Source organism: Oncorhynchus clarkii, chromosome 30 (genome assembly GCF_045791955.1).
Source record: "Oncorhynchus clarkii lewisi isolate Uvic-CL-2024 chromosome 30, UVic_Ocla_1.0, whole genome shotgun sequence".
NCBI classification, from domain to species: domain Eukaryota; kingdom Metazoa; phylum Chordata; class Actinopteri; order Salmoniformes; family Salmonidae; genus Oncorhynchus; species Oncorhynchus clarkii.
The window spans coordinates 39,256,780-39,269,247 of NC_092176.1; the positions used below are offsets into that span (position 1 = coordinate 39,256,780).

At 46.1% G+C, this 12,468-nt stretch overlaps 1 protein-coding gene across 1 annotated transcript in view; it reads left to right on the forward strand.

Annotated features, from left to right (window-relative positions):
- Window positions 1-12,468, forward strand: part of LOC139389327 (protein unc-13 homolog B-like) — a 93,783-nt gene that overhangs the window by 24,776 nt on the left and 56,539 nt on the right. Inside the window, exons 7-8 of the mRNA XM_071135994.1 lie at window positions 2,448-2,611; window positions 3,807-3,957. Coding sequence (XP_070992095.1) covers window positions 2,448-2,611; window positions 3,807-3,957 — 315 coding nt within the window. The remainder of the gene's footprint in view (window positions 1-2,447; window positions 2,612-3,806; window positions 3,958-12,468) is intronic.

Here is a 12,468-nt window from a genome sequence, read left to right on the forward strand (position 1 = left end):
ACACACCCTGTACAGTACACCACTAGGTAACACACCCTGTTCAGTACACCAGCCTACACTAGGTAACACACCCTGTACAGTACACCACTAGGTAACACACCCTGTTCAGTACACCAGCCTACACTAGGTAACACACACTGTACAGTACACCACTAGGTAACACACCCTGTTCAGTACACCAGCCTACACTAGGTAACACACCCTGTACAGTACACCAGCCTGCATGAGGTAACAAACACTGTTCAGTACACCCGCCTACACTAGGTAACACACCCTGTACAGTACACCAGCCTACACTAGGTAACACACCCTGTACAGTACACCAGCCTATACTAGGTAACACACACTGTACAGTACACCAGCCTGCATGAGGTAACACACCCTGTACAGTACACCAGCCTACACTAGGTAACACACCCTGTACAGTACACCAGCCTGCATGAGGTAACACACCCTGTACAGTACACCACTAGGTAACACACCCTGTACAGTACACCAGCCTACACTAGGTAACACACCCTGTACAGTACACCAGCCTACACTAGGTAACACACCCTGTACAGTACACCAGCCTACACTAGGTAACACACCCTGTACAGTACACCAGCCTACACTAGGTAACACACCCTGTACAGTACACCAGCCTACACTAGGTAACACACCCTGTACAGTACACCAGCCTACACTAGGTAACACACCCTGTACAGTACACCAGCCTGCATGAGGTAACAAACACTGTTCAGTACACCCGCCTACACTAGGTAACACACCCTGTACAGTACACCAGCCTACACTAGGTAACACACCCTGTACAGTACACCAGCCTATACTAGGTAACACACACTGTACAGTACACCAGCCTGCATGAGGTAACACACCCTGTACAGTACACCAGCCTACACTAGGTAACACACCCTGTACAGTACACCAGCCTGCATGAGGTAACAAACACTGTTCAGTACACCCGCCTACACTAGGTAACACACCCTGTACAGTACACCAGCCTACACTAGGTAACACACCCTGTACAGTACACCAGCCTACACTAGGTAACACACCCTGTACAGTACACCAGCCTGCATGAGGTAACAAACACTGTTCAGTACACCCGCCTACACTAGGTAACACACCCTGTACAGTACACCAGCCTACACTAGGTAACACACCCTGTACAGTACACCAGCCTACACTTGGTAACACACCCTGTACAGTACACCAGCCTACACTAGGTAACACACCCTGTACAGTACACCAGCCTGCATGAGGTAACAAACACTGTTCAGTACACCAGCCTACACTAGGTAACACACCCTGTACAGTACACCAGCCTACACTAGGTAACACACCCTGTACAGTACACCAGCCTACACTAGGTAACACACCCTGTACAGTACACCAGCCTACACTAGGTAACACACACTGTTCAGTACACCAGCCTACACTAGGTAACACACACTGTACAGTACACCAGCCTACACTAGGTAACACACCCTGTTCAGTACACCAGCCTACACTAGGTAACACACACTGTTCAGTACACCAGCCTACACTAGGTAACACACCCTGTACAGTACACCAGCCTACACTAGGTAACACACCCTGTTCAGTACACCAGCCTACACTAGGTAACACACCCTGTTCAGTACACCAGCCTACACTAGGTAACACACACTGTTCAGTACACCAGCCTACACTAGGTAACACACACTGTTCAGTACACCAGCCTACACTAGGTAACACACACTGTTCAGTACACCAGCCTACACTAGGTAACACACACAGTATACCAGCCTACACTAGGTAACACACACAGTACACCAGCCTACACTAGGTAACACACACAGTACACCAGCCTACACTAGGTAACACACACTGTTCAGTACACCAGCCTACACTAGGTAACACACACTGTTCAGTACACCAGCCTGCATGAGGTAACACACCTTGTTCAGTACACCAGCCTGCATGAGGTAACACACCCTGTTCAGTACACCAGCCTACACTAGGTAACACACACTGTTCAGTACACCAGCCTACACTAGGTAACACACACTGTTCAGTACACCAGCCTACACTAGGTAACACACACTGTTCAGTACACCAGCCTGCATGAGGTAACACACACTGTTCAGTACACCAGCCTACATGAGGTAACACACACTGTTCAGTACACCAGCCTGCATGAGGTAACACACACTGTTCAGTACACCAGCCTGCATGAGGTAACACACACTGTTCAGTACACCAGCCTGCATGAGGTAACACACACTGTTCAGTACACCAGCCTGCATGAGGTAACACACACTGTTCAGTACACCAGCCTACACTAGGTAACACACACTGTACAGTACACCAGCTTGCACTAGGTAACACACACCGTGCCACGTTGTATGTTTATACACACAGCATAGAAACGGATACGGAAGCTGTTTGTCTCCCCCCTGCAGAACATGTTCCATTACTCTACTGACGTGGTGGGTCAGGGGGTGGTGAAGGTGCCTGTTGCCTATGGAGACGATGCGTGGAAGGTCTACTTCGATGAGGTGCTGCAGGATATCGTAGATGAATTCGCCATGCGCTACGGCATCGAGTCCATCTACCAGGCCATGACGTGAGTCTGCTGGGAACTCTGTGTGTGTGTGTGTGTCTGTGTGTGTCTGTGTGTGTGTGTGTGTGTCTGTGTGTGTGTGTGTGTGTGTGTGTCTGTGTGTGTGTGTGTGTGTGTAGGGTGTGCTGTGTGTGTGTGTGTGTGTGTGTCTGTGTTCAGTTTATTTTCATTGTTCCAATCTTCTACTACAGGGGACTCTGTCCCGACGAGGTCCGGATTGCTGCTGGTTTTCTGTTCTACCTGATAATGAATTGCACCCACCTGGTGGTTTAAATCAGTCCCTGATAAGAGGGGAACAATGAGAAAAAGCTTCCAGGTTTAAATCAGATGGTCCCGTTATAGAAGTCTCACATTCGATAGAAACAGAAAGTGTTGCGATGGCTTCTGCAGTCATGAGCCCCATGCAGATTGGTTTATCTTTTAACGAGAAACGATGACACGGTGTTGACACGGTTGTCCAGAACTTCCCGAGGTTAATACATGGATCACACGTCTCAGTCCGGACCACAGGAGGTTGGTGGCATGTTAATTGGGGAGGACGGGCTCGTGGTAGTGGAAGGAGTGGAATGGTATCAAATACATCCAACAGACGGTTTCCATGTATTTGATACGATTCCATTCGCTCCGTTCCAGCCATTTTTATGAGCCCGTCCTGCCCTCAGCAGCCTCCACTGGTCTGGACCTGTTACTCACACACATTTCTACATACACATGCATTGCATGCACACACACACGTGCCACTACAGAGACAGTCAGAATTGAATTACTCATCTGTCATTATGTGACTTTTAGGATATGGCATGCATTCTTATTCTCTCTCTCTCTCTCTCTCTCTCTCTCTCTCTCTCTCTCTCTCTCCTCCTTTCTCCCTCTCTCTCCCTCTCTCCTCATTTCTCCCTCTCTCTTTTGGTTTCTCTCTCTCTCTCTCTCTCTCTCTCTCTCTCTCTCCCTCTATCCTCCGCCCTCCCTCTGTCTTTCTCTCGGTCTCTCCCTCTCTCCTCCTTTCTCCCTCTCTCCTCCTTTCTCCCTCTCTCTTTTGGTTTCTCTCTCTCCCTCTCCTCTTCCCTCCCTCTCTCTTTCGGTCTCTCTCTCCTCCTCCTTCCCTCTCTCTCCTCCCCCTCTTTCTCCTCCTCCTTCCCTCTCTATTTCTCTCGGTCTCTCTTTCTCTCTCCCCTCCCCTCTCTCTCTCTCTCTCCAGTCACTTTGCCTGTCTGTCTTCTAAGTACATGTTGTCTGGTATTCCTGCTGTGATGAGTACTCTGTTGGCCAATATCAACGCCTTCTACGCCCATCCTACAGCCATCACCAACGTCTCTGCATGTGACCGCTTCAATGCCTCCAACTTCGGGGTAAGATACACAAGCATGCACACAACACAGCGACTACACACAACTGCACACAAAATCTTACATACCATATTGTCAACTACCCCTTGTGTTGGTACGTCATAGTGTGTTTGTGTTTGGTACGTCATGGTGTGTTTGTGTTGGTACGTCATAGTGTGTTTGTGTTGGTACGTCATGGTGTGTTTGTGTTGGTACTTCATGGTGTGTTTGTGTTGGTACTTCATGGTGTGTTTGTGTTGGTACGTCATAGTGTGTTTGTGTTGGTACGTCATGGTGTGTTTGTGTTGGTACATCATGGTGTGTTTGTGTTGGTACGTCATGGTGTGTTTGTGTCGGTACGTCATGGTGTGTTTGTGTTGGTACGTCATAGTGTGTTTGTGTTGGTACGTCATGGTGTGTTTGTGTTGGTACGTCATGGTGTGTTTGTGTTGGTACGTCATGGTGTGTTTGTGTTGGTATGTCATGGTGTGTTTGTGTTGGTACGTCATGGTGTGTTTGTATTGGTACGTCATGGTGTGTTTGGTACGTCATGGTGTGTTTGTGTTGGTACGTCATAGTGTGTTTGTGTTGGTATCTCATAGTGTGTTTGTGTTGGTATGTCATGGTGTGTTTGGTACGTCATGGTGTGTTTGTGTTGGTACGTCATGGTGTGTTTGTGTTGGTATGTCATAGTGTGTTTGTGTTGGTATGTCATAGTGTGTTTGTGTTGGTATGTCATGGTGTGTTTGGTACGTCATGGTGTGTTTGGTACGTCATGGTGTGTTTGGTACGTCATGGTGTGTTTATGTTGGTACGTCATGGTGTGTTTGGTACGTCATAGTGTGTTTGTGTTGGTACGTCATGGTGTGTTTGTGTTGGTACGTCATGGTGTGTTTGGTACGTCATAGTGTGTTTGTGTAGGTACGTCATGGTGTGTTTGTGTTGGCACGTCATGGTGTGTTTGTGTTGGTACGTCATAGTGTGTTTGTGTTGGTACGTCATGGTGTGTTTGTGTTGGTACGTCATGGTGTGTTTGTGTTGGTACGTCATGGTGTGTTTGTGTTGGTACGTCATGGTGTGTTTGTGTTGGTACGTCATGGTGTGTTTGGTACGTCATGGTGTGTTTGTGTTGGTACGTCATAGTGTGTTTGTGTTGGTATGTCATAGTGTGTTTGTGTTGGTATGTCATGGTGTGTTTGGTACGTCATGGGGTGTTTGTGTTGGTACGTCATGGTGTGTTTGTGTTGGTATGTCATAGTGTGTTTGTGTTGGTATGTCATGGTGTGTTTGGTACGTCATGGTGTGTTTGGTACGTCATGGTGTGTTTGGTACGTCATGGTGTGTTTATGTTGGTACGTCATGGTGTGTTTGGTACGTCATGGTGTGTTTGGTACGTCATAGTGTGTTTGTGTTGGTACGTCATAGTGTGTTTTAGTTTGGTACGTCATGGTGTGTTTTAGTTTGGTACGTCATGGTGTGTTTGTGTTGGTACGTCATGGTGTGTTTGGTACGTCATAGTGTGTTTGTGTTGGTACGTCATGGTGTGTTTGTGTTGGTACGTCATAGTGTGTTTTAGTTTGGTACGTCATGGTGTGTTTGTGTTGGTACGTCATGGTGTGTTTGTGTTGGTACGTCATGGTGTGTTTGGTACGTCATAGTGTGTTTGTGTTGGTACGTCATGGTGTGTTTGTGTTGGTACGTCATAGTGTGTTTGTGTTTGGTACGTCATGGTGTGTTTGTGTTGGTACGTCATAGTGTGTTTGTGTTGGTACGTCATGGTGTGTTTGTGTTGGTATGTCATAGTGTGTTTGTGTTGGTATGTCATGGTGTGTTTGGTACGTCATGGTGTGTTTGGTACGTCATGGTGTGTTTATGTTGGTACGTCATGGTGTGTTTGGTACGTCATGGTGTGTTTGGTACGTCATAGTGTGTTTGTGTTGGTACGTCATAGTGTGTTTTAGTTTGGTACGTCATGGTGTGTTTTAGTTTGGTACGTCATGGTGCGTTTGTGTTGGTACGTCATGGTGTGTTTGTGTTGGTACGTCATGGTGTGTTTGGTACGTCATAGTGTGTTTGTGTTGGTACGTCATGGTGTGTTTGTCTTGGTACGTTATAGTGTGTTTGTGTTGGTACGTCATGGTGTGTTTGTGTTGGTACGTCATGGTGTGTTTGTGTTGGTACGTCATAGTGTGTTTTAGTTTGGTACGTCATGGTGTGTTTGTGTTGGTACGTCATGGTGTGTTTGTGTTGGTACGTCATGGTGTGTTTGGTACGTCATAGTGTGTTTGTGTTGGTACGTCATGGTGTGTTTGTGTTGGTACGTCATAGTGTGTTTGTGTTTGGTACGTCATGGTGTGTTTGTGTTGGTACGTCATAGTGTGTTTGTGTTGGTACGTGTCACGAACCGGCTCAAAGCCCGTAACAAAGGGAGACAACGTGGAGATAAGGAGTAACAAAATATATATTTATTAACTAAAGCAACTAAGGAAAATATACAATGATGTGTGTAATCAGTAATCAGTAGCGTAAGTGAGTGTTTTGCATGCATGAATGTGATAATGCAGGGTGTTGAAAGGTGCCAAAGCAAACAAACAAAAACCCAACAAGAACCACAACACAATCTACAAATGTCTGCATGGAGAGAGTCTCCCCCATGAATGGGAAAGGGGTGTATTTATCCTGGGAAACACCTGGGCCCAGGTGTTTCCCATGTAGCTGACGACCCTCTCAACTCCGCCCACCGGCATCCTAATAAGGAAACAAGAACAAAGACAAAATACGGCAGACAGAGTGGGAGGGTCGTCACATTCCCCCCCATAAAACCGGGGACCAACAAGGACCCCAGAACAACATACCAGCCCCTGCAGTCCCAAATTGGCACAGCCTCCTGCGTCCCAAATTGGTGAGCGGTTATGTGTTCACACTTACAATTTGCCCCAGCCAACCTCCTCCCCAAACCTCAGCAACCTTCGCACAGGAAGCAACATTTAAGAGGAATGAAGAAAACAAGACCAGGAGGGAGCAGACAGGACAGAGAGAACATGACAATAGGAAGCAATGGTCAGTCCCGTAAACATTTAGGAGCAGGGTGCACGAGAGAGCGCATCAGCAATCACGTTTTCAGATCCCCTGATGTGCCGCACATCGAGATGGAATGATTGTAAAAATAAACACCATCGCATTATCCTCTGGTTTGGACACATCATGGACCTCAAAAAAGTGAGGGGGTTATGGTCGGTGTAGACCACAATAGGTACTACCCCCGACCCGACATACACTTCGAAGTGTTGTAGCGCCCAAATGAGTGCTAGTGCTTCCTTTTCAATAACCGAATAGTTCAACTGATAATCGTTAAACTTTTTGGAAAAGAAACTAACAGGCCTCTCAACCCCAGACACATCTGCTTGCAGCAAAACTGCACCTGCCCCCACATGACTAGCATCCACCTGCAAGGTAAATGACAAATCCATGCGAGGAGCAGCCAGCACCGGAGTTGAGGTAAGCAACCTCTTTGCATCTTCAAAAGCGTGTTGACAACGAGTAGACCAAACGTAAACAGCCTTAGCTTTCAGCATATCGGTCAAGGGAGCGACCACAGTAGAGAAGTTACTACAAAAACTACGGTAATAACCAATCATGCCCAAGAAACGCATCAGTTCCTTTTTAGTAGTTGGTGATGGAAAAGCATCAATAGCCACGACTTTAGCCCGAACAGGACGCACTTCACCCTGCCCAACCACTTTTCCAAGGTATGTAACGGTTGCCTGAGCAAACTCACATTTAGCCAGATTGATTGTGAGGCGAGCCGCAGCCAGACGCTCGAACAAGGCTTGAATACGGGACAGATGTTCTTCCCAAGTATCTGCATATATCACTACATCGTCCAAATAAACAGCGCACCCGGTCAGACCGGCGACAACCCTGTTCATAAGTCGCTGAAAAGTCGCAGGTGCATTACGCAGACCGAAACTCGTAACCGAATATGAGTACAGACCAAAGGGTGTAATAAAGGCAGAGATTTCACGTGCCCTAGTCGTCAGTGGCACCTGCCAATAGCCTTTTAACAGGTCAAATTTGCTCACAAACTTAGCTGCACCGACTTGATCAACACAGTCCTCCATCCTAGGAAGAGGAAATGAATCTGGCTTTGTGACACTGTTTACCTTACGGTAGTCCGTACAAAATCGGTTTGTTCCATCCGGTTTACTGACCAAGATACAGGGAGAAGCCCAACTGGAGAAAGAAGGCTCTGCTATCTTACTCTCCAGCATGTACTTGACCTCAGCATCCAGACAACGTAGTTTCTCTGAAGAAACTCTATAGAACCGCTGACGAATGGGGTCAGCATCTCCAATGTCAATATCATGTTCCATTAAGTTTGTGCGTGTAGGTGTATCAGAAAACAAACCTGGAAATCTCTGAATCAGACCAAGCATATCTTTCCGCCCATCAACAGGTAGGTGAGTGAGAAGACTGTCTAAGATATCCAGTGTTTCTGAATTTTTCAATCGACCCTGCAATATACAATCGTCAGGACCAGGAACATCTTCCTCCTCATGCACAGATCTAGCACGACAAGAACCCAAGGAAACAACGGTATCAGCCAAAAGAACAGGTTTAGCGTCCTCTGCAGAATCCCACTGTTCAGTCTCAGAGGAACGTGCATAATAGGGTTTTAACAGATTTACATGGCACAGCTGGTGTGCTTTCCTTCGTTCTGGAGTGGCCACTAGATAATTTTGCTCAGTGTACTGGCGCAACACTGTATATGGACCTTGAAACTTGGCTTGAAAAGGAGAACCAACAATTGGCAGCAGAGCAAGAACCTGGTCACCCGGACTAAATTGACGAGGCTCAGCTCGACGATCAAATATGCCCTTCATCCTCTCTTGTGAAGATGATAACTTCTCTTTAGCCATTTCACCAGCGGCATACAGCCGTCTCCGGAAATCACACACATACGATAACAGGGACTGAGGAGGCTCGGGAGACTTCCAGTCATCCTGGAGAACAGATAAAAGTCCACGCACCCTATGTCCAAACACAAGGTCATTTGGACTGAAACCCGTGCTCTCCTGTGAAACCTCCCTAGCGGCTAACAGTAACCAAGGCAACCCCTCCTCCCAATCCTTATCCATCTCAGTACAATAAGCTCTCAACAAAGACTTTAGAGTTTGATGGAAACGTTCCAGTGCTCCTTGACTTTGCGTGTGATAGGCGCTAGACAAATTGTGTTTAATATGGAGCTGTTGAAGAACCTGACTAAACAGATTAGAGGTGAAATTCGATCCTTGATCACTCTGAATGACCTTAGGGATTCCAAACAATGAGAGAAACTGAGTCAAAGCTTTTAACACAGATTTAGTTGTGATAGATCGGAGAGGATAGGCAGCAGGAAACCTAGTGGTCTGACACATCACAGTGAACAGGTAACTGCTACCCTTTTTAGAACGAGGCAGGGGACCCACACAGTCAATAATCAGATACTCAAAAGGTTGGCTGAGTACAGGAATAGGAAACAATGGTACCGGTTTAATAGCTTGATTAGGCTTACCAGTTAATTGACAGGTGTGACAAGTTTTTATAAAATCAGAAACATCCCTCTTTAATCTAGGCCAAAAGAAATGTCTTAAAATGCGATTGTAGGTTTTCCTCACCCCCATATGTCCAGCAACGTCACTAGGTCTTTACTTCCTAACATAGACACAAAACCTTCCGTAATGAAAGGTAAATAGTCTGGATCAATATGGACTTTCACATTCTCCTGGGCCTGAGGAAATGAGTCATGAGTGAACTGATGTGGAACAGGTGCAGCTAACGCGGTAGGCTTGGATTTAGCGTAAGCACCCTTTGACCTGAGAAGTGGACATTCGTTTTTCCAATGACCTGAACCTTGACAGTAGTGACACTCCTGCCCAAAGTCAGCTTTACCATGGGAGTCAGGCTCAACCCTAGTTGAATAGAACTCTGCCCGTGAACCAAAGTATCTCGGTGAGCGAAGCCCAAATCTATCCGAACGCCCCCACTCTTTCCGAATACGAGGCTCTGCAAAGACACTTTTGTGAGTCAACACATACTCGTCCGCCAAAACCGCAGCTTCAGCGACATTCTTTACTTTCTGTTCGTTAATATACGTGGCAATACGATCAGGAATTGTGTCCTTAAATTGTTCTAACATAATCAGATCACACAGCCCTTGGAAAGTCACAACTGCAGAGGCGGAACACCAGCGATTAAACTGTAAAGATAATTGTCGCGCAAATTCAACATGAGATAGCTTATCATCCCTTTTTAATGTTCTAAATCGTTGGCGGTAAGCCTCAGGGACCAATTCATAAATCTGTAACACAGCTGTTTTAACTTTATCATAATTGGCACTGTCGTGTACACTAAGAGCTGAATATGCTTCCTGCGCTTTACCAGTCAGCACACACTGCAACATTAAAGTGCGGTCAGAATCAGGCCAACTCCTAGCGTCAGCAACACGCTCAAACAACGAAAATAATGTCTCGGGATCCCTTTCATTAAACTGAGGCAATAACCGTAAGTTCCCAACAATATCAAATGTCTCTGGGGCACGACCAAAAGAGGAACTACCCCTAGGTAAATCTGGATCACCTTCCCAAAACAAACTCTCCCCTGAGATCTTTCCTTCCCTAACCAACTCTATACGTTCTTGTTGCAACTTGATTTTAGCACGCTCCATATCTTGTTTAAATGCCAATTCCTTTTCATACTTTACACGATCATGCTCTAGCTTCTCACTATTACTTTGCCGATCATGCTCTAGCTGTAACAAAAGCAGTTCTTTCTGCTGTTCAAAAAGAAGACTACTTGGACTAACCGATGGAATAGCCATTGTAACGTTATGGGGAGACGACAAACTCTCAGCAGAGGCTGGCCCAGTTGTAACTTCAAGAATACCACTCTCCATCAGATTGGCCTTCAATATCAACCTAATAGAATTCTTTAGACGTTTATCACTAATCTCAACGTTGTAGTGTTCAGCGACCTTCAACAGCTGTTCTTTAGTACCTAAATCTAACAATTTCTCCGATGGAAAGCGAATGAATTCATTTATATAAGATGCCATAGTTACAACAAAAAACCAAAAAAAATCTCGCTCTTCCCCTCTGCTGAGCAAACCAGACCATAACCCGAGAATTGACAATCACCCTGAGCACCACAGAAGAGAGATGAGATACGGAGCTTCCCCAAAACCTACAATAACTCAACCCTAGTCTTCGTGCAGATTTGCAGTGGGAATTTACGCACTGTAGCCCGCTGGCAAGGAAAAACTCCCCAGCATGCTGGTAAATTCCACCAAGCCACAGATGTGCCCCCGAGACAACTGCTCAGTCCACAGACACCACACAAAAATAACAAACATTAACCATGCCCAACATATTCCAAAAATGAAACATGTCGCTAAGCCTATCAGGGGAAAAAAGCTATAGCTCCAGGTAGCAAGTTCCACTACCCAACCCAAATCTCCCACTGAGGTACACAGCCGATTACTCACCTCAGGCTGATGTCCCAACAGAAAGTAGAACAAACGTTTCCAGGCTAGGCAGGGCCTGGAAACTAACCATTATACTCTCTCCAACGCAGCACACAACCCAAACAAAGGCAACCAATACTGGGCCTATTAAACTCAAACACAATATACAAACAAACACGTACTTCCACGGTCTCCCAAAACAACAGTTCAAATATCCCGGACGAGCCCCCACTTGTCACGAACCGGCTCAAAGCCCGTAACAAAGGGAGACAACGTGGAGATAAGGAGTAACAAAATATATATTTATTAACTAAAGCAACTAAGGAAAATATACAATGATGTGTGTAATCAGTAATCAGTAGCGTAAGTGAGTGTTTTGCATGCATGAATGTGATAATGCAGGGTGTTGAAAGGTGCCAAAGCAAACAAACAAAAACCCAACAAGAATCACAACACAATCTACAAATGTCTGCATGGAGAGAGTCTCCCCCATGAATGGGAAAGGGGTGTATTTATCCTGGGAAACACCTGGGCCCAGGTGTTTCCCATGTAGCTGACGACCCTCTCAACTCCGCCCACCGGCATTCTAATAAGGAAACAAGAACAAAGACAAAATACGGCAGACAGAGTGGGAGGGTCGTCACAGTACGTAATGGTGTGTTTGTGTTGGTACTTCATGGTGTGTTTGTGTTGGTTCGTCATGGTGTGTTGGTACGTCATAGTGTGTTTGTGTTGGTACGTCATGGTGTGTTTGTGTTGGTATGTCATGGTGTGTTTGTGTTGGTACGTCATGGTGTGTTGGTACGTCATGGTGTGTTGGTACGTCATAGTGTGTTTGTGTTGGTACGTCATAGTGTGTTTGTGTTGGTATGTCATGGTGTGTTTGTGTTGGTACGTCATGGTGTGTTTGTGTTGGTATGTCATGGTGTGTTTGGTACGTCATAGTGTGTTTGTGTTGGTACGTCATGGTGTGTTTGGTACGTCATAGTGTGTTTGTGTTGGTACGTCATGGTGTGTTTGTGTTGGTATGTCAT